The 22,825-nt window shown below is 44.4% G+C and overlaps 1 protein-coding gene across 2 annotated transcripts in view; it reads right to left on the bottom strand.

Moving 5' to 3' along the window:
* The window catches only part of FAT3 (FAT atypical cadherin 3), a 508,513-nt gene that overhangs the window by 55,000 nt on the left and 430,688 nt on the right, over positions 1-22,825 (bottom strand). For both annotated transcript variants that reach the window (XM_044919382.1, XM_021679088.1), the window contains exons 13-14: positions 2,947-3,336; positions 139-353 (exon numbers count right to left, since the gene is read on the bottom strand). In XM_044919382.1, the coding sequence (XP_044775317.1) occupies positions 139-353; positions 2,947-3,336 (605 nt within the window). The remainder of the gene's footprint in view (positions 1-138; positions 354-2,946; positions 3,337-22,825) is intronic.

Here is a 22,825-nt window from a genome sequence, read left to right as displayed (position 1 = left end):
TGACTGACTAGCGTTCTTGGGGACAAAAAGACCCTGAAAAGAGAAAGTGTGACGAGAATCCAGGATAGATTTTGCTCACTTTTTCACTCTATTTAGGATTATGAGTCCCAGACATCTGGACCTCCCACTGGCACCTACCAAGATGACAGAGTCTCCGACCAAGGCATCTTCACTGATGACAGCACTGTAGACGTCCTGGCTGAACCTGGGCGGGTTGTCGTTCACATCGGTGAGGTTGATGCTGACGGTAGTCACGGCACTGAGAGTGGGTGTGCCCCCATCTTTGGCTTCCACCACCAGGAAAAACTTTTTGCATAATTCATAGTCCAGGACCTCAGAGACAGAAATACCCCCTTTGAAGAAAAATGGGAAATTTTAGATTTGATTAGGAAAAAAAAAAACACTGGTCAGCAGTTCCATAATCATGGAAATATTTATAACATCATCTCCAGCCAAGAATTGTAGATATTTAGGAATCTGTTTATTTAATGCCCCGCAGAAAGCATCTCAGAGTCTGATTAACGCTGTCAGTTAAAACACAGCAACACTGAAGAAATAAAGTCTTTGACTGTTTTCTACAACAGTTTCTGAACTTCTCTCAAGCAACCCGAAACTCTCTGGCATCATTCGCCCATATGCTGCTAGGGAGAAGGGACAGAAACAAGCTTCCATGATAAGTGTCTCCCGATGATCCCTTAATTGGACCCAGGCAGACAGAGAATGAGCTGAGATGTGGGGATGTGATTGCATGACCCCACCTCCCCGTCGGCAAGTCAATACCTGCAGACTTCGCTGATTTCAATTAACCACTTACGTGCCTTGCCAAGTTATAATGTGCTTATCTAAAACTATTACAGCACAAAGAGGGCAAAGAGCTCAGACAGCTCAAGGTACAGTGACCTAATGAAAAGGAAATACCTGGGATTAGTGGTCAAATAGAACGTGTGAGTTGAGTGTCCCCGACTACAGGACGTGGTGTCCATATCAACGCGATTTAAGTTAAGCAAGTAGAAGAGTTGAAAGCCCCTGGCTGGGTGCCACCCCTAGGAGGGGCTCTGTGAGTGCTTCTCCCTCCCACTCGATCCCTTTCTGGCGAGGTGACCCAATCCTGCACCCTGCAATTGGAAGCTGGTCATCGTCCTGCCTGCAGTGCAGTTCTCAAGGGCATTCACCTCTCTCCCCACTGGAAAACAATCATTAGGACCAAGGTCAGTATGTCACGTCCATTCCCATCTCCAGACAGGCACCTTCCCTAGCTGCTAAAGCTGCCCTTCTATTTAAGGTGAGAAACTGAAGTCATACCTATGACCATAGCCTCTTTCTCCCCATAATTAAGTTTTCTTAGCAATTACCACCCTTAGTGCTTTGTTTTGTATTCCAGTCTTGTTATCCAGTGTCAAATTTAAACAGCACTTAACCATTTCCCCATGGTGTTCATATACAATGGCCGTAACTAGACAGACCAAGTCTAACATGTATTTAAATGAGGGAAACCCCATACATTTTAATTCGAAGTAACGACCTTAATAAATGGAGTTACTGCTGGGAGAAGCTGCTAATGCAATTCTTCCATCAATATTTCCACCTTCCTAAACCTAAGGGCGGGGACTGTATCTCCTTCCCTTTTTTGCACATCCCCCCACCCAGAGAGCAATGCTCTACGAAGTGAGAGTGTGTATTCCAGAATCAGGAAGATCTGGGCTCAAATCCTGGATCCCCCACTGACTCTCAGTGGGCACTGGAGAACTTACTTAACGAAGCTCTGTTTTTCTTGTATGGAAAAGGAGAGAAATAACTAACAATTTAATAGGAATCTGGCGTATTCACCATGTCAAGTAAATGTTGCTAATTATGATAGTTTCCTGTTCATGTTAACTGAACTGTCCAAAGGAGAATGCACCTCCTTTTGCCACCTTGCTCAACAAGTGCATTTTCCTTGTGTGATGAGGGAATTATGTCCAACGGACAGGAAGTGGGAGAGACTTACCTTTCTTATCTGAAAAATGGGCCTGCCTTTGACTATGACTATTTATAGGGGAATAGGTAAACGAAGGAGAATATCCATGAAAGTGCTTTGAACACATTAATACAAACACTATAAATACATAGTGGAAAGGTATATTTACTCTTCATAGAATATCCAAATCTGTTTCTTGAATTACTATCTTTATTTTATCACCATCTTTATGACCCAAAGTGCCCCCGATAGTTAACTCCCTAATGAAAAGAAAGCCCTAGGGTTCTCTTTCTGTTCTCTTGATTTCTTTCTAGATGTGTTTTCCCTAGGTGACGCCAAACCGTCCCTGAGTTTTGCAGAGGGCGTGGTGAGACACAGCAGTGTTCTGATGGGGAGTAGTGGACGGGACCCAAACACAGTGCCAGTTCTAGCCGACCGGGGTGCTGAGCTGACGAGGCCTATGTGTCACCATGCACACCACTTCTCAGTGTCTGCTTTCGTAGGTGACCAGAGAGTGGCAGCCTGAGCGTGGACAGGGACAGGTGCATGCTAATGTCTAGGAGCACTTCCACATACATAAACACATGATCCAGATAAAACAACACAAAATGAAACCAAGCAAAAATGGAAAAGACAGGGAAAGAAAGAGACCCTTATGCTCGGTATGCAAATACTACTTCCTGTCCCCATCTATGAGCCACCTTGCTGCTCCCGAGCCTTCCTCCGAGACATGCTGGAGCCCACCCGGAGGTCAAGTGTTTGCTGAGTGAGCCCACAGCTAGGGGCTTTAACACTTGGCAGGGAGGCATCCACAGAAGCAGGTGCCAGAAGGGCCCCTCGGGTCGGCACGCAGGCCCAGCCATAAGATGTGCTTCCGGTGGGAGGGAGGGAGGAGGAGGAAAAAGAGCCCACCCAGAGGGCAGTTAGATGGTTAAGAGAAGCAGGATATACTGAAGCCGTGAGTTCTAAGTGGGTTGCCGTGTACGCACCTGTCTTTGGGTTGATTCTAAATCGCCCTTGTTCATTCCCAGACCGGATGAGATACGTAATCTCAGCGTTCGTGCCGATATCTTTGCTGGTGGCAAAAACAGCGAGCACTTGGGTGCCCGGGGAGGTGTCCTCAGGCACGGTCACCAGGTAGTCCCTCCTCTCGAACACAGGGGGGTTGTCGTTAATGTCCAGGACAGTGATGGTGACCGTGGCAAGAGAGGACAGAGCCTGGCCGGGGCTCTGGTCGGTGGCCTGGACGCTGATGTTGTAGGAGGGCCGCTGTTCTCGGTCCAGCGGCTGCTCCAGGCTGATGATGCCCGACGAGCTGTCAATGGAGAAGAACCCGTCGGCAGAGTCAGCCAGGGAGTACACCACCTTCCTGTTGATGCCTGTGGGAGATGCGAGAAGGTGAGCGATGAGAGTGTACTAGAATAGTACGGCTCTGCTGACTTAGGGGGCCGCACACAGAAGACCAGTGGTGACAGAAACCAACAACTTTGCTCCTACAAAAGTTTAAAAAATGTACAACTAAATTAAATGGGAAGGAAATGTGAAATATTGGCAAGAAATATCATAAACAGTTGGGTATTCTTCACATATTAAAGAACCCCACACATCTTTTAAGAAAAACTCTAAGATGCTGATAGATATGTGGGTAAAGATGTGCCACAGAAAAAGAAATATATATTAATCCATTCCTTCAACAAATGTGTATCTGGAATCGATGAGGCAGTATTCTAGGTGCTAGAGATTTTATCAATGGCCAAGAGTCAAACTTCTTGAGGAAATTATTACACTTAGTGGGAGTAAATAAGACATTAACAAACAATAAAGAGTCAGTAAAATAAATGGCATGTTAGGGGGTAAAAAGGAAGAAAAATAAAGCCATAAGGGGGGGGAATGGGAGTACTGGGGTGGGGGGTAGAGAGAGTGTGGGAGGTGGAGGGAAGGATGGTAACTTTAAATAAGGTGGTCAGGGAAGGCCTTGACATTTGCATAAAAACCCAAAGGAGGGGAGGGAGTGAACAACGCAGATATCGGGGGGGAGAACAGGGCCGGCAGAAGGACCCACAAGGGCAGAGGTGGAAGCCCCTCTGGTGTGTTGGAGGGCACCGTCGAGAGGGCCCGCGTGACCACAGTCAGGAAGAAAGAAGTGGAAGATGGTCTCCGGCTGACAGCAGACTGGGGAGCAGACCGAGTGGGGTTGTGGTGCTGAGGTGGGAAGGCAGCCGAGAGCTCTGGGGCGGGCAGTCAGGACACGGGACTCGGATTTGAGCAGGATCACTCGGGCTGCTGGTTGCGAAGAGCCGGACGAGCCGCGGGCGCGGAAGCCGAGACAGCTGGTGGACTCCCTCGGGAGCGCAGGCGTGGGACAGCGGCGGCTTGCTCAGGCGCTGGCCTCTGAAGCCGTGAGACGTGGTTGGTGCCGGCCTGTTCTGAACACGGACGTGGTGAGAAAAGACTGTTTGCTGATGGTGGGGCTGGCAGGACACCAGGTGTGAGAGAAAGAGAGGATCCCGGGATGACTCAGGTTTGGGCCTGAGGCGGCTGAAAAGAGGGAGCTGCGATCAGGTGGGATACAGGAGGACGAGGATGACAGGCCAGGAGCCCCATTTTGGACAGATTAAATTCCAGATGGGCATTTTTACATGTGAGTGGAGGTTCACGGAGGGAGCTAGCGCAGGAGGCTGGAGATCAGAGGAGAGGTCCACACTGAGCTATGAATGTGAGGGCGGCCGGCGCTCAGGTGCCTCGCAGCGCTGAGAGAATGGGAAAGGCCGTAAGGGAATGTACAGAGAAAAAGGAAATCCAGTGGCCAGTGAGCCTGGAGCACTCCATCGAAAAGAAGGGAGAAGATCTGCTCAGAAGGTGACCTCTAGCTCTGTGATTTAAAAAAATGCACTTACTTACCAAAAGTCCATTTTACCTTGATATACACAAAAGCTAAAACATATCAGCCAGGAAATGTCTACCAACAACCAACAAATTAGTGAATGATGATCGGATGGACTTCTGGTTCTGGAGATCAATTTAACTCTTTTCATCAGAGTATCTTAGCACTTCAATATGGTTTATGCACCCCAAATTCAGCAGGTGTTAAGATTTATTAGAGGCAAAAGGTAACAACTTTGTAGGCTGAAAAAGCATTATTTTGATCCTAAATGCTCTTAATGAAGACAGCCATGAATCAAGGGTCTTTCGCTAGGACCACCATGTGAAAATGCCTCTTGGGAATCATGGACTCCTAGAATGTAAACTCTTAGAGGGGAGGGCCTCAGTCTGTGTTGTTTTCCACTATAACACCTCACTATGGGGTCAGGCATTTGGCAGTAATAAGAGTTAAACACTTTATTCCCCCAATGTGTAATTTCCCTTAAGCCAAAATTCCCAGCAAACCAATAAAATCATATATCTGGAGGGAATGACATAAATTGTATTATGTGGCTTTAACCAAAAGGTCAACACTGAGAGCTTGTTCTTGGTTCCATTCCAGAGAGTCCATTTTTCCAAAGTGTCATCATTTACTTTTATTTCTCTTTCAAAACAACTACCCTGTGATATATAAACATCAACTTCTGATTTTATTGGTGTGGGGATTAAAAACAAGGCTTTCCTCTTCCCTTGCTGCCCCTTGACATAAGGCCCAGAGGAGAGGTTTCAGGGATGCTTTCTGGCTCTTTGTAGGGTGGCTCCAAGATTAAATTCTTCAACAATTCCAGGGGTGAATAGACATAGGGTTGCATGAACCCTGGCTGGGTGTCCGAGCTGGTTGTGTTGCCCCAGAAGCTGCCTTGCCTGCTTAGCTGCTCTCAGGACACCTCTCAAAGTCACAAACACAGGTTTATGGAAACACATCGGCGACTGACATAAATGCACCACACAGGTTTTCAAATCCCACACATTGCCTGCGGATTTGACCTCCACGCCCAGCGTCTGGAACACCAACCACTCTCACCAACGTTAAGATGGGGCAGGAAATTCCTGCAGGGTCTCTCATCTGAGCCTCTGCTGACAACTACAAGACCCACTTCGCTGAGGCGGAAACCCAGGATGGACGGATTTGCCCGCTGCCACTAGCATTTTCAGGCAAGCACGAGGGACAAAGTCCTGGGCTCCCCAGGCAAAGCCCCTTCAGGATTTCCAGAGATGTGCTCCCGGACGTGCTGCTTCTTCAGAACCGGAGATCATTTAGGATTTGTAACTCACTGTTCTGATGGCGGTGGCGCTTGGGACGAGCCAAGGGAGGGGAGGAAGGGGTTGGAGCCGCACAATGTTGCTCTCTGTGGCAGCAAGGTCTGAAGGGAAGGTGCCTCTCAGGCTGCCTTGTGTCTCCTTCACTGGGACAGACAGCTGGAATCTAATTAAAACTATCACCTATGTTCCTGGTCTGCCGCTTTCTCTTCCAGCCCTATTCGGAGGCACTGGGCTTTGCTCCCATCCCCAGGCAGGAGATGCTGTGTTCTCTGAGCTTCCTGCTCAGCTGGCTAGCCCTGTGGTTGGAGCACTGCGTTTACAAGGCTGACATTAATCAGCCACACAAAGACCACGGCTCCCCTCTGGGCAGAGTCTGTTAATTTAAATTCGGTGACAGGGTTTTTCTGCTTTACCACAGCAGAAAACCATCCCCTCCCCTGCCCCACCGCCCCTGCCACCAAGTTGCTGACCCAAACTCCCCCCCACTTCCCATACATTTTGCTTCTGACAGTATATTGGGCATTCACACCAGGAGGAACCGGGAGATTTATTGTTTCCTTCTCCTTTCTGTTACCAATCAGGCTGATATGGAAGCGAGACCAGAAAAGGGGGAGGGGGAAAAAAAAACAACAACCTCAAACCAACAAACCTGCTAAATGGCATCACTTATGATTTGGTAGCTCTCAAGAAAAGAGCAGAATATATTTTTGGAATATATTAAAATTCCCATTTAGACCCAGTTGCAACGGATTTCAATGATTTCTAGAAATAAAGTCCGACGGGTAAATGTCAGTTTGGAGGCAGAACTTCTGGCGTAGCACTTGGATCTTCACTGTGTTACCAGGTGATGGGTGCTATCTTTGTTAAATGAATGCAGGTCATGTCACTAAAGAGGTAACTTTCTACCCAAGGGTGTATGATAAATGCCATCCTTCAAATCACCATCCCTTTGCTACATTCCCCAGCAGAAAAGATGAACCCGAGTAGAAAACTTGCTTGCTAATTGGTCTAATGCTCTTACTGCATGTCACCATGTGTTATATTAAGGTATAACATTAATCTATCATTTTGTGTCTGTGTTTTCAAGTTTGTAATTCTCTTCACCAATTTGAGCCTAATTTAATGAGGACAGAGCTACTTAGCTTCTCAAAATGCTGAAATGACAGGCTACCAAGAGAAGTATGACTTTCATTGCAAGTGAAGTTTCTGTGTGTTAACTGTGGCAAATGCAGCAGGCAGGTCTTCAGAGGATAAAAATCAAGGAAAAAGGGAATGATTAAAATCCTGATTTGCTCAAAGTAAGTAAGTCAGAGGTAGTGGCATTTTGTGGGGTGGGGTTGGAGGGAAGAAATAGCACATAAAAATTCCCAGTCTGAGGGATGCCTGGGTGGCTCAGTCAGTTAAGCGTCTGCCTTCGGCTCAGGTCATGATCCCAGGGTCCTGGGATCGAGTCCCGCATCGGGCTCCCTGCTCTGCGGGGAGCCTGCTTCTCCCTCTGCCTCTGCCTCTCTCTCTCTCTGTCTCTCATGAATAAATAAATAAAATCTTAAAAAAAAAAATTTCCCAGTCTGAGAATGCTGTGAAACTATGGGTGGGGGGTGGCCAAGGGTATCTATGTTCCCTTCCTTGGAAGGTTTCTAAATGGAGGTTAGTTTCCTCTGAATTCAGCCAAATGGAAAGACAGATCTTTTGGGCATGGGACAGCACATAAAAGTCAAAGTGGTGAAAGCTTTCAAATAAAGGCAATGGGGTCCAGTTCTGGAAGGAGATCTTGCCTCTGGCCCAAGGTTTGCCCAAACTATACAAGTGTACTTGGACAGGTCACTTAACTTCTTCCCTGGGTCTCAGGTCTCTTCATTTTAAAAATGACAGAACCCAGGTCAGCTGAGGCCCAAGACGATCTTCTAGACTGTGCTTCATGTCCAAATTAAACCAAGAGAGCTAGTTTCATTTATATTTCCAAAAGATCATCCCCCACCCTCAAAATGCTCATTAAGTTGCCAGGCTTGGGCATATGTGGGCTTCATCACCAAAGTCCAAAGTAAGCCTCATCATGATGAGCTACTAGAATCTTCTGGATGGGAAGAAAACTTAGCACAGCCATTCATACCATTCAGTTAAGTGTTCAGAGTTCACGTATATGGCTTAGAGCAAGGCTTTACCTCAGTAAGAAATAACTCACTGTAGGATCATTCCCAGGGATCTAACCCAGTGTCAGAAGAACTCAGCTTTATGTTTGAGATTATTAAAGGTGTTAGAATCAGCACCAAAACTGAATGGCAAGAACAGTCAAACGCAGCAAGTACACTGAGATTTTTGTAACCTGGAAAAAATGTTTTCTGCCCTCCTCCTAACACCAAGCTCTCTAAGCTTAAGGAAACTGCAAGAGCTCTGTTATGTCTGCTTTGGGGTTTTAGGTTGGCGGCTGCTATGACTCTGTCAGGGCCTTGTCGGTGACATTCACACTCATAACCCCCCCAGCAAATGCACAGCATCTGGCCTCTAGGTGGCCCAGTAAAAATGGGGGCTCTGCTCAATTCCTATAAACTGGCTTTTATAAAGGGATTTGAACTCCTATGGAATAGATATCTGGGGAAGAAATGATCTGAAACAATCTCAACAATCAGACTCTAGTAACCCTCTTAATTTTGGTTCTCATCACTTACTTTTTTCATCAACTTTACTGCTATCCTGAGGTGTCATAATTTATGTATTGTCACTGGAACACATTTTAAGTGTCCAGCTCATAAATTCTGACAAATGTATACCCCCATGGAACCATGGCCCTCATTGGCATCTAGAACAGTTCCATCACCCCTGAAAGTTCCTTCATGTCCCATTTTGGTCAGTCCCCAAATCCCACACCCCAGGCAATCTAATAACTTGGTTTTGAACCAACACTTTTCCTGATTTTTTTTAATGCCTATTCATCAGTGCCAGAAATCCCACAAGTATGTTTAGTTTTCACAGTCTTTATGGCCCAGACTTAGTGACTAAGGCATGCTCTTATTTAAGCTAGAAGGATTATCCTTTGAAGAAAAATGATAAACAAAGTTTTGGTTCTTGAGTACGTCATTGCATTCTTTTGTGACGGCCTTATCCTTAAAAGACAGTAGTTACTTCTGAGAAGTTTCTCACAGGAGACACTGGACATGACTCTTCCATTTCATCAGGTTTTGCCAAGTGCCACCTGTTTGACTAATCTGGGCACTGCTCTGAGGGGAAGGGGACCCCAAAAGACACTATCGCTAAACCTAGGAGTGTAACAGCTTGATGAGGAATTATTTAAACTAGACCATTTAGAGTTTCCTGCATGTCTTCCCTCAGTTTCTGTCTCCCATCTGAATCAGAATGGTGGGTTCTTTTGATTCTGCCTTGGAGACATCTCTTGATGTCTTGTGGCCAGGTCTCACTGCCAGGTGAGGCTCCCCCCACTCTCACCTAGACTGTTGCAAGAGACTCCTGATGGCAAACTGCCTCAGACGCTTTCCCCTCCTGGCCAAACCCAACCAGAGGTCAGATCCTAAAACTCTTGATCCAGTTTTGCCTCAGCTGCTCAAGATAGTCACTGAGAGCTCACTTCTTTTTAAGAGAATGTTTTTTTATTTAAAGATTTATATTTATTTGAGAGACAGACAGACAGAAATAGTGAGAGAGAGCATGAGCAGGGAGGAGAGGGAGAAGCAGGCTACCCGCTGACAGGGAGCCCAATGTGGGACTTGATCCCAGGACCCTGGATCATGACCTGAGCCGAAGGCCGATGCTCAACCGACTGAGCCACCCAGGCGCCTTGACTGCTCATGTCTTATAGTCAGAGGTAGAGACGTTTGAGGATGGCTTTCCAATCCTTTGCCCTCTAGTCTCAGCCCACCCTTTGAGTGTCATCTCCTGCTCCTTCCATCGTGTGCTGTCTACCCCGGCTACCCCTGAAGACTCCACGCACACTTACCTCTCCAGGCCTCTGCTCATGCTTGTCCTTGTACTCAGAACGTTCTCTTTCCCTCCTTCTCTTGTCAAAATCCTACATAGTCTTTGTAGGGTCTCCTCTGGACAGCTTCCTTCATTTTCCTAGTTACTCCTTTCTCTGTGCTCCCTTAACAGGATTTTTATAGTATCATTAGTTACGTCCTCTCTCCCACTTGATTAATGTAGCTTTTAGGCAGAGGGATTGTGTCTTGTGATTTCTGTAGCTCAATGCTGAGTCCAGGGCCCCGTACACAGTCAGAAAGCAATGAACACTGAACTGCAGAAGGAGCAACCAGGGGACCAAATCAAGAGTATGAGCTAACACAACACATGTAGGTGATATGCATACTGCACATACATGTCCACTGCAAATGCATGTGTTAAAGAACTGAAGAACCCCAAAAGGGTACAACATGGAGAAGTTGGGAAGATGTAATATTAAAAATGTACTGGGTGGCTCAGTCAGTTAAGCGTCCAACTCTTGATTTCAGCTCAAGTTATGATCTCAGGGTCATGAGCTAGAGCCCTGCGTCGGGCTCCACACTCAGTGGGGGGTTGACTCTGCTTGAGATTCTCCCTCTGCCCCTCCCCTGGGCTTGCTCTCATGCGCATGCACACGCACACCCTTTCTCTCTCTAAAATAAATAAATAAATAAATAAATAAATAAATAAATAAATAAATAAAATCTTTAAAAATGTACATGAAACATATATACAATGGAATATTATGCAGCCATCAAAAGGAATGAGATCTTGCCATTTGCAACGACGTGGATGGAACTGGAGGGTATTATGTTGAGTGAAATAAGTCAAACAGAGAAAGACATGTATCATATGATCTCACTGATATGAGGAATTCTTAATCTCAGGAAACAAACTGAGGGTTGCTGGAGTGGGGGGTGGGGTGGGAGGGATGGGGTGACTGGGTGATAGACACTGGGGAGGGTATGTGCTCTGGTAAGCGCTGTGAATTGTGCAAGACTGTTGAATCTCAGATCTGTACCTCTGAAACAAATAATGCAATATATGTTAAGAAAAAAAACAGAAGAAGAAGAAGGTAGCGGGAGGGGAAGAATGAAGCGGGGGAAATCGGAGGGGTAGACGAACCATGAGAGATGATGGACTCTGAAAAACAAACAGGGTTCTAGAGGGGAGGGGGGTGGGAGGATGGGTTAGCCTGGTGGTGGGTATTGAGGAGGGCACATTCTGCATGGAGCACTGGGTGTTATGCACAAACAATGAATCATGGAACACTTCATCTAAAACTAATGATGTAATGTATGGGGATTAACATAAGAATAAAAAAAAAAAGAAAAATGTACATGAAACATTTACAGATATATAAAAAACTGTGGGGCACCTGGGTGGCTCAGATAGTTAAGCATTTGCCTTCGGCTCAGGTCATGATCCCAGGGTCCTGGGATTGAGCCCTGCATCGGGCTCCCTGCTCCACAGGAAGCCTGCTTCTTCCTCTCCCTCTGCCTGCTGCTTCCCCTGCTTGTACACACACACTCTCTCTCTCTGTCAAAAATAAATAAAATCTAAAAAAAAAAAAAACTGTTGCTAAATAGATATTTGTATTTATGAATAAAATTGGTAACTGCTCAATTTTCCAAGAATGAGGACTGGTTGAATAAGTTACAGTACATTCATATCACAGAATACTATATATGTCACCATGTAAAAGTGTAAAAGAATATATAGCGACACAGAAATATGCTTGTGAGCCAGTGAAAAAAGGAGGTTACAAAACAATATCTAGTTTTTGAGTCCATTTTTGTAAAGAAAAAAGGTGGAAGGGACTTCATCCAAATAGCAACAGTGGTTAGAATTGACTTGTTTTTCCTTTTGCATATCTTTCTAGGTTTTATATAGTGGACACAGATAATGTTTCTAGCAAGTGGAAGGACTATTATAGACATCATGTAATGGAAAATTTATTACCAATTTGGGGAGCAGTCAAATTTCCGAGTTATTTTCCAGACCAGTTTAATTCTCAACATACATGCCATCTGAAGTAATTGTAGAAAAGGATATTTATATATTGTATGTGAATTCTTTTTCTGGATATTTCCATTTCTCATTTTTTTCTTGTGCTCCTAAAGATACTGACTTTACTTAGAAAATATTTTTTTTTGTCAAGGTTTCATATAACGTTATTTCAAGTGATACATTGTTTTGAACTATTTTGTATCCTTAAATTAAGCTGTGGAAGAAAATGGTTAGCCTCAAATCTCCTCTCATGGTCTGTGGGAGGCAAGTAAAGTCCCATTACAGTGAAAGAGCTCAAACTGACCGCTTTTTTCTATCTTTAAAATTAAGGCCTTCAGATAATAGAAAATAAAAGTTGCCATTAGGAGGTTCATAGAATTGCAATTACTTTTCAAGTTGAACTTTAGACTCTGATTATTTCCATTTTAAGTGCCTTTTACAAGTTTTTCATTGGGTGATGACTAACCCTGGCACATTTCCCCAGGCAAAATACCAACTTTGGGGTCAGGAATCCCAGAGCTTTTTGATTCCTCAAAAAGGACAGAAGGCAGCCCCAGTCACAGAGTTGGGGAGATGCTCTGCTGGGCAGCACTGGCAATATGATTATGAGGTTCTATGACAGATAAAAATGCAGGGCCCCTTGTTTTAAAAAAAGTTGTGAAGTTCAGCATAGTCCCAGCAGAGAGTTAAACCAACATGGCGCCCTTCTAAGCAAGAGGTCTATACACCTGCAAAGGCTGCACTCCCCTATAGCCAGCCCCACCGGTGAGTGACACCACCTTCCATGATACCTCAAAGACTGCAACTCATCTGGACATAAACCCTCCCAACCGTCTATGGCTTGGCAGTTTGCTAAGCCCAGGAGAGTCAAGTGTAGGTAGAATTCATCAAAGTACTCAAAACTCCACCTTTTTGGTGCATAGAACTTCTGTGCTGGACTACCCAGCAATAATACTAAAAACATTTCCTAAGTGGGTCGTTATGTATGACCACTGGATCAATCATTCATCTATCCAATAATTCACTTCCAACCAATAAACCCTCACAGGACTCCCACCACATCGCAGACACTGGGGATGCACAGAAGAATCACAGTCCTTCAATGTCCCCCATCCCTCAGGAGACAAACATGGATTTGGTTGATTATTGGAGAGGGACGGCCAAAGGACATTTCCCAGGGAAGGAAACAACTCAGCTGAGTCAAGAAGGAAAGGTGGGAGTTGTCAGGGGTACCAAAGTGGAAAAGTGATGAGAAGAAGGGGCATTTCTGTGACGCGAACTCAAGTGAAGTAAAGAATGATGACATTGGGTACTTGGAGAAGGGCAAAGGGTTCAGTATTACTAAACAAGTTTAGAAGGGCAGGAGCTAAAGCTGTCTATTTTCAGGACCACTAGCAAATTACCAAAGCTGTACAGTTAGTGCTAGAGTAAATGAAAAGCTGGGCGTAAGTGAATGGACGAATTAGCAGAGAGAGAAGAAGGAAGACTGGAGGAGTGGGATGAAGAGGCTGTCTGAATGGGAAGCATTTTGTAATATGTGAGAAGTTATTTAAAGAGCGCCCCACAGATGATGGACAACATAATTGTACCTGTCGAGGAGGCTTCACAAGGTGAAATGATAGTGAGTATCCTGTGGCAAAGCTGATGAGCACACTCCACTGAGCCTCAACATACCCTGCAGAGGCAAGAAGCCAAAGCAGGGGGTCCATGGTGTCTGCACAAAATGCCCAGTCATAGGTGGAAATTCCCCAGGACACCAGCACTCCCGTAAACCTGTCCTCCGAGTTGCTGCCTGTTGGATCAGGACTGACCCACGGAGGAGCTCAGAAGCTGTTAACCAACCTCGTGGCACCCAGGAGTGAAGCAGTGTGTGAATGGGTGAGTGAGTGGGAATGAATCACTACTATCAACTGTTAGAAATCAGAATTCCTTGCCCGTAGGGGGCGGTGCTAAAATCCTTCACTAAGATACTCTTTTCTGGAAGGAATTAGCTGTTTTGTTTGTTTTGACCCCCTACTTGGAAGAAATTGGATTTTATTTTATTATTTATTCATTTATTTTTTTAGAGAGAGAGGATCTGTGAGTGGGGGTAGGTGGAGGGGCAGAGGGAGAAGAAGAGAGAGAGAATCTTAAGCAGGCTCCCTGCACAGGCTCCTGACACAGGGCTCAATCCGATCTCATGTTCCCATGATCCTGAGCTGAAATCAAGAGTTGGATGCTTAACTGACTGAACCACCCAGGCACCCCTGAAAGAAACGGGATTTTTAAGAAGCATAATAATGATAACAACTTATACATGGCAAATGCAAAGGCTTCTAAACCAGGCAAGGCATCACATTCAAAATGAGGGGAAAAAATGTTTATTGAGCCCTACCCCAGTCTTTCTGAATCAGATTTTGGGGATGGAGCACTCGCCTGTCTTATCTGTTTTTGTCTGTTTATTTTTAAAAGCTCCCAAAGGGATTCTAATGCACAGCCAGGGCTGATAACCAGTTTGTCTGATTCTTGTGCATTATTTTTCCTCTGGTGTCGGATCCTGGAATTTGGGAGGGGGTAGTTCGTAGGGCTCTAATCAACTGAAGGCATCTTAATTTCTTAGGCATGGAGGGTCATTTCATGTTCCCAAATTAAGCCCTGTGTGACAGAAAGCACTCACATTCTCCCCAGTGGACATGGAGAGAGTAATTTCCAGCGTCTGAACCTTCCTCCACGGGGGAGTCCAGGCTCTGTGAGTGAAAGCCCACATATGCATGAGACATGACCTTAGGACTTAACATGGAATGTCTCACGTTGCTCTCCCAACAACTTGGCAGTTCAGCAGACAGGTATGGCACATGTATTGGGTGGCTGGTCTACACCAGTGCTGGCGACACAGAAGGCTGGTGCCCCAGCCCTCCAAGGGCTCATGGTCTGGTGGGAAAACAAGGAATTCATATCTCCATTTTTCCAGGGAGGAAGTGGAGTTCAAAAGGGCCGGGTAACTTATTTAAGGTGAGACAGTTAGTAGAGGTCAGAACTGGAATATTTAATCCGGTCTCCTCCCAAAATTAGTGTAGGATGTTGCTTCCCAAAGTGACAGGCAAATGTGACAAGGAGGGCATGGGGTGCCACAGTCCACCATTGAGCCACAGGTACTGCAGAAGGTGTCCTGATGCTGGTGGAAGGCCAAGAATTCAGGGGTTTATGGGACCACGAAACCTTTGCTCAGGACCATCCTCCATGTACCAGATGGCTTGAGAGAGCAACCTAACCTTTTTGAACCTCGTTTCTCTGTCTGAGGTGAGACTATCAATAGCTCTTCTGCCATAATAAGATTACACGTGTCAGTGTTTGGGGCTATCTGGAGAGAGGCTTCAAACATAACATTATATTTTTTGATATCCTCAAGAGATAAAGGGTTTCAGCCACAACATGCTCCAGAAATGGCTTATGTCTCGAAGTCTTTAGGGGGATTATTTAATTTTTACGAAAATTTTAATAGTCCCTCAGCAACCTTTAAAGATTCAATACTTTAGAGAATAACAGAGCTTTGGGGAAGAAAAAAAAAAACACATTAAATCACTGACCTAAACAGTTTAGAGGTGACAAGTTCTAAAGCATTAGGAAAGACATAGAAAAATGGTACTTAAGAGCAGACAGGTTGAATCCCTCTTGAATCATCTTCTGGTAGAAATTACTAGAATACAGAAAAGAGCCTTGGACTGAGATGTCAGGATATCCTCCTTTTAGATCTCACTCTGCCTCTAAGAAAGTCATCTTGGAGAAGTCTCTTTAACTAGGGGACTCAGTTTCTTCCTCGGGAAAAGAAAGGTCTTGACTGGATTTTGTTTCAGGGCCTTTCCAGTGTAATATCCCAAGATTTGCTAGGGTACTATGCACAGCAGTGGGCCTACTGCCCCAGGGAGAATCCAGGAAGCCATGAGAACACCAACAAGAAGCAGCCAATGCTCTGGCATTACCACTCACCCCGCCACATCAAAGCAGCATGTTCCCAGCTTGGCTGAACCACTTTTCCTTGAGGGAGGGCCCTGTTTTAATTGTCACCGCTCTGCACGAGAGCCCTTCTTCCTCACAGAGTGGAGCCTGTAGGAGGGTAACAGCTACGGCAGGGAATTCTTTATTTTTTTATTTTTTAATTTTTTAAAAGATTTTATTTATTTATTTGAGAGAGAGAGAATGAGAGAGAGCACATGAGAGGGGGGAGGGTCAGAGGGAGAAGCAGACTCCCTGCCGAGCAGGGAGCCCAATGCGGGACTTGATCCAGGGACTCCAGGATCATGACCTGAGCCGAAGGCAGTCGCTTAACCAACTGAGCCACTCAGGCGCCCACGGCAGGGAATTCTTAAGGATATGTGGACAGAATTCAGAAGGCCCGTACACTCGCGTTACTGTGCTAGTTCTCTATTGCTCCATGCCAAATTACCTCGTAACTTAGCATGAAAAAACAAATATTTAGTATTTCACGAGTTCTGGGGGGCAGGAATCCAGGCATGGCTTAGCTGGCTGGCTCTGGCTCAAGGTTTCTCATCTCCCTGTTGAGCGGGGCTGCAGCTTCATCTGACGGCTCAAATGGAGGTGGGGATCCACTTTCAAGCTCCCTCATCTAGTTGTTAATACTCAGTCCCTCGTCATGTGGGCCTCTCACAAGCCTGCCTCACAATATCATGGCTCTCTTCCCCAAGATGAGTGATCCAAAGGAGAGTGACAGAGTGCTATGCACTGAATTGTGTCCCCACCCCATTCATATGTTGATGCCCTAAACCTGAGGTGACTGTATCTGGAGATGCGGCTTTTAGGAGATATTAAGTTAAATGAGGTCATAAAGATGGGGTCCTAATCTAATAAGATTCATGGTCTATAAGAAGAGGAAGACAGAGAGAACTCTTTCTCTCTCTACTGCACACACCAAGGAAAGGCCATGTGAGCACTCAGTGAGGTCCTTATAGATTGGTGTGAATGACACTCCCTCAGAGTTTGTCCCATAAAGATGCAGGAACCCACTAGCCCGGAGCTCTCGGCGTGCTTTTCTGTCATAGTTCCAGCACCTAATCCACAACACTTCACTGAGAACTTATCTCTTCTCTTTGCTTTTCTTCCCAAGTCCCTTTTCATGGCTCTCAGTAAGTGGCACATACACAAGGCTAGGATGAGTCAGAAGAGATAAAAAACAACTGGAGAGATTCATTTACTGTGGTTTGGTCAGAAAGATCTCTGTTTAACAACACTCACGGGTTATTTTTATGAACATTACTCTCAGATAAATAATCTCTTGCTCGTTCATAAGGAGCTACCCTCTCAGAGCAAATAATGCTCCAAGATACCAGGCCAGCCATTCATTTCCTCTGACAAGACTGGTGTTTGGAAAATCAAGTTCATTCCAGCATCTGCTCCACGAGAGCACAGCACAGGAGTCATGATACCAACTCCCTCATTAAATACTCAGAAAATGAACCTCCAACATGGACAGCAAGTTTACATTATTACAGTGAATGACAGTGCAAAATTAAGAATTCTAAGGGCTATGTCAATACAAACATTTGGGTAAAAATGGGAAAGTTCTGCCACAAGATCACTTTTCTCTGTCTCTTTCCTGTTCTCTGTTAATATGAGGACCTAACTATTCACTTTTGAGGGAAAGGCATCATTCCAGAAGACTCTGAGAGAGAATTTCTGTATTTTCTATCAATTCACTCTGCCAGTTGCACCCACTCATTAATGTAATGCACTACTTACAGAGCCCTCAGTGAATGAGGCATTTCTCCTCCTTATTTCTTGGTGACTTCCTCTCACGTTTCTTCTAGCCCTTGAAGCAAACTCCCTGCACATTTCAATTATTATGTGTCATGGTGTAGACCTCTTTGGGTTCATCTTGTTGGGGGCTTTCTGTGCCTCCTGGACCTGGATGTCTGTTTCCTTCCCTAGGTTAGAGAAATTTTTAGCTATTATTTCTTCAAATCAGTTTTCTACCCCTTTCTCTGTCTCTTCTCTTTCTGAGTCCCCTATAATGCAAATGTTATATGCAACATGCTTGATGTTGTCCCAGAGGTTGCTTAAACTACCCACATTCTTTAAAATTCTTTTTTCTTTTTGGCTGTTCAGCTTGGGTGCTTTTCATTACCCTGTCTTGTAGCTCACCAATCCATTTCTCTGCATCATCTAATTTGCTGTTGATTCCCTCTAGAGTATTTTTCATTTCAAGTATTGTAGTCTTCAACTCTGATTGGTTCTTTTTTAATTTTATATTTCTTGTTAAAGTTCTAACTCTGTTCATCCACTCTCCAGTCCAGTGAGGATCTTTTCAACCATTACTTTGAACTATTTTTCAGGTAATTGCTTATCTCTGCTTCTTTTAATTTTGAGGTTTTGTTTTATTCTTCCATTTGGAACATATTCCCTGCCATCTCATTTTGTCTGGATCTCTGTGTTTTTTTTTTTTTTTAAGATTTTATTTATTTATTTGAGAGAGAGAAAGAGCATGAGCGGGGGGGGGGGGTGAGGGGCAGAGAGAGAGGGAGAAGCAGACTCCCCGCTGAGCAGGGAGACTGATGTGGGGCTCAATCCCAGGATGCCAGGATCATGACGTGAGCAAAAGGCAGCCACTTAACCAACTGAGCCACCCATGCACCCCTCTCTGTGTTTGTTCTTATGTTAGGTGGCTCAGCTGTGTCTCCCAGTCTTGAAGGACTGGTGTCTAGAGCAAGGCACTCCAGGGGTGTCCCGTGTGGGCTGTGTGGCTGGGCCATGACAGCTGTGGGTGCACTGGTGTGGCTGGCTGAGAGGTCCAGCCGTGGCTTCTGCTGGTGTGCTGGTAGGCAGGGCTGCTTTCCTTTCACCCCTCCCCCTTTCACCCCACCCCATGGGAGCTGCTTTGGGTGATGGCCATGCTCCTTCCTTTTAAATCCCAAAGCCACCACTCTAATTTTGGCCCTTGTGGTCTTTTTCAATACCCTCCTGGGAGCTTCCCTCACCCTCATTTTAGAGGCTTCTATCAGATTAGCATTTCCCAAACCCAGAATTGATGAGTTCTTTTCTCAAAAGTGCTCAGTGGCTCTTTTCCACTTATTGGTTTAAGTATATAATCCCTGGCCTGTGTGAACCACCATAGTCAGGCCCAGAAGACTTTTCTCATCTCATTTACTTCTCTCCATCCCAGATGACATGATATTCTCCCACATGTTACAGCATCACAACTTTATCCTCGTGGTTCCTGTCTTCCTGAATGCTTTCTTACCTCTGCCTATTGAAATCCTATTCATTCTGGGAGCTCTGCCTTTTTTATAGGTATGTGTGTTCCTGCTTCATGTTCTTCACTCCTGCATATGACCTGAGGTCTGTCATTGCACATTCCTCATGTTTGAGAATCTTGCAGTACCTTCTGTACTGTCTTCTACTTAGCTACTCACTAAATTTCTGTTAAATTGAATGGAAAATAATTGTAATGTGTGTTATGAGCCCCCAAGTTTTTCTGAAATCCCTGAAAGAAGTTCCAAACCTTGCAGGAAATATTTTATAGGCAAGAAGTAAGTGAGTTGCTTATTAGAACATTTCCTTGCTTTATGTCCCTGGTCCATAAGAGGAAAAATATGTCTCTTGCATCTCAAATATCTGGAAATTGTCCTCTCAATAAATCATGAGCTATAGCATATTTTGCAGAGCATGTTTACATTTTATTTTCATATAACTTTGCCTAAAATGGTCACAGACTTTAGCTCTGATCTTCATCACTGCATATTTCCTTTGCTAGCTTAGAAAACCCTCAAAATTAGGAAGCTGGACACAAATCCTACCTATAAGAGGTAGACTAAATAGTAAGATATTAAACTCAAAGAGGTAGTACAACAAAAGGTCCCTTAATCTTTACTCAAAGGATTACCTTTTTAAGCATGTTAGGTCATAAAGTCATGTCATTAGTTTATGGGATTGAGGATATTTCTATTTTACAGGAAGACTAAGATTTAATTGCTAAAATCTAGACAGTCGCCATGTTATTTCTTAGAGCTCATAAAATGGGTGTTGAATTTATCTTGTCCTCTTCTGTTTTGATTTTGTTCTTAACTTAGGCAGTTACTCTAACATTAGTGTGGTTTTATTATGAATAATGAATTCAGCATAGGAAAGAGTTGTTTGGCTAAAAGCAGTAATGGTTTTTCAAATGAGAAAATCAGGATATGTAAGTTTAGCAAATCCTTATAAGAGCTTTGAATTCATGAAGTTATGGAATCAGATTTCAGAGGAATATAGCCTTGTCTTTTCTCTGTAATTTATAATGACTTAGTATATGCCGTAGCTAAATGGTGATGAAATAATTTATAATTTCAGGTAAGGGAATATGCTTAACAAAAGAAGTTTCATGAACCAAACAGCCCTGTTATTTACACAAATGGAGCCAATGTTCTTCACTAGGAACAAAAACCAATTGGGGTGAATCTCAAGGGAATGGACAACTGGGATGGATCTTTGTTCAGTGAAAAAAGCCAACCTCAAAAAATGATAAACTATATAATTCCTTTTAAATAATGTTTTTGAAATAATAAAATTATAGATGGAGATTAGTGGTTGCTGGGGGTTAGAGATTGGGAAGGAAGTGCCAGGAGGAGGTTGGTGTGGCTATGATGGGGTGGCAGGAGGGAGCTCTGTGATGGTGGTTACATGAAGCTGCACAAGTGATAAAATTGTATAGAACTACATACACGTGAATGCACACACACACACACCGAATCAGATAATGTACTGCAGTTACGCAAGATATCCTCACTGGGGGAAAGTGCTGGGTGAAAGATACATGTGACTTTCTGCACATTCTTTTTTTTTTTTGCAACTACCTGTGAACCTATTATTATTTCAAAATAAAAGTTTTTAAGAAATCAGCTATTTTCTTGTCCCAAAGGGGCCCAGGGGGTCAGGCAGTAACATAAATAAGCAAAGTGGCTGGAAATAGGGTGGGTGAGCACTGGTAGTTATCAAAAAGGCACCTGCCGCTCTTTCAGCTCCTGCCACTGTGGGACTGTGTACCTGAAATTGCTGAGTCTTCTGAGGGCTGTTGCTGTTTTTTAAAATGTCAGAATTTGAAATTTTAAATAAAAATCTCCTGACTTTTATTGACGACTAAATCAAACCTTTGGAACACTATGTAAGCCAAACTAAAGATACGAGAGTGCCGGAGTCAGTCTAATGATGCGTGTGCAAACTCAGCTTCAGGCCAGAGGTTCAGTTTGGCCCCGAGAGGAACTGCCCACTTGATGAGCTGGTAATCTCAGTACACAGCCTCATGCTCCTCTGTGGTCCCTTACGAAAGACAGAGAAGGGAAGTGTTCTGATTGGGCTGCTAATGAAAATAGTGTAGGCTACCAGTCACTGACACCCGGGGACTCTGGAGGATGTTGGTTTGATGACAGCTGAGACTGATGCCTCTGTTGTTGGAATCCCCCGGAAAGCTCTGGCCAGGACCGGCCCACCCACTTCCTTAGCATGGTGCCTGGGAAATGGTTGGGGGGGAGCGTCTAGTTTGCATTTTTGTGGGTTCATTTGTTCTTCCTAGCTGTCTCAGTTCTTTAATTTTTTTTTAAAGATTTTATTTATTTATTTGAGAGAGAAAGAATGAGACAGAGAGAGAGCATGAGGGGGGTGAGGGTCAGAGGGAGAAGCAGACTCCCCGCTGAGCAGGGAGCCCGATGCGGGACTCGATCCCAGGATTCCAGGATCATGACCTGAGCCGAAGGCAGTCGCCCAACCAACTGAGCCACCCAGGCGCCCCAGTTCTTTTATTTTTTTAAAGCTATATGAGTTGTATAAAAACCTAGAAAAGGAACCAGGATCTGATATCCTATGCTAGAGTTTTCTGAGGCAGATACAATGGCCTGGGGAATGCACTTTATATGAGCAGCACTCACAACCTCTGTGTCTACTTGAAGCTCTGAACGTAAGCCTTTGGCTAATGAGTGCAAATAAGCAGAGGCAGGTGCTGATGAGATCATTATTTTGGTTTTGATCCTTTCAAGGCTTTATCATCTCTGCTCAGCTAAAGGCCCAGAGTCTAGTCATCCCTTCTTCCCCAAATCCCAACCTAGACAGCTGACTCAGAAGAAGTGAAAAGGACGATGGAGCTAACTGCATGTTCTTCACCCCAAGCCACATCTGTGAGCCAGTAACATCTCCCTCTCCTCCACTGGCCACAACACCATATGCACTAATCAGGCTCTTTCTGTCTTCAATCTCTGGGAGACCCAACTCCTTCATGAAGGAAGTAAGTAGAAAAATTTCAATTTTTGGGCACCCGGGTGGCTCAGTTGGTTAAGCGACTGCCTTCGGCTCAGGTCATGATTCCGGAGTCCTGGGATTGAGCCCCACATCGGGCTCCCGGCTCAGCGGGGAGCCTGCTTCTCCCTCTGACCCTATCCCCTCTCATGCTGTTTCTCTCTCTCTCCCTCATATAAATAAATAAATAAAATCTTTAAAAAAAAAAGAAAAAAATTTCAATTTTTTACAATTAGGATTTTAATTTAATTTAAATAAAAAATTAATCCTTAAATTTCATCTATGGCTCAATTACACATTCTCAAATTTAAATTATTAACAGATTTATTTGCATAATTTCTGTTTCCCACCCCAAAAGTCTGCTAATAAGATTCCAGAGAATGTTTTCCTTCCCTCTTTCTTTCTTTCTTTTTCTTTCTTTCTTTTTCTTTCTTTCTTTCTTTCTTTCTTTCTTTCTTTCTTTCTTTCTTT

Source organism: Neomonachus schauinslandi, chromosome 11 (assembly GCF_002201575.2).
Source record: "Neomonachus schauinslandi chromosome 11, ASM220157v2, whole genome shotgun sequence".
Lineage (NCBI taxonomy): Eukaryota > Metazoa > Chordata > Mammalia > Carnivora > Phocidae > Neomonachus > Neomonachus schauinslandi.
This window is presented reverse-complemented; position numbering and strand designations above follow the sequence as displayed.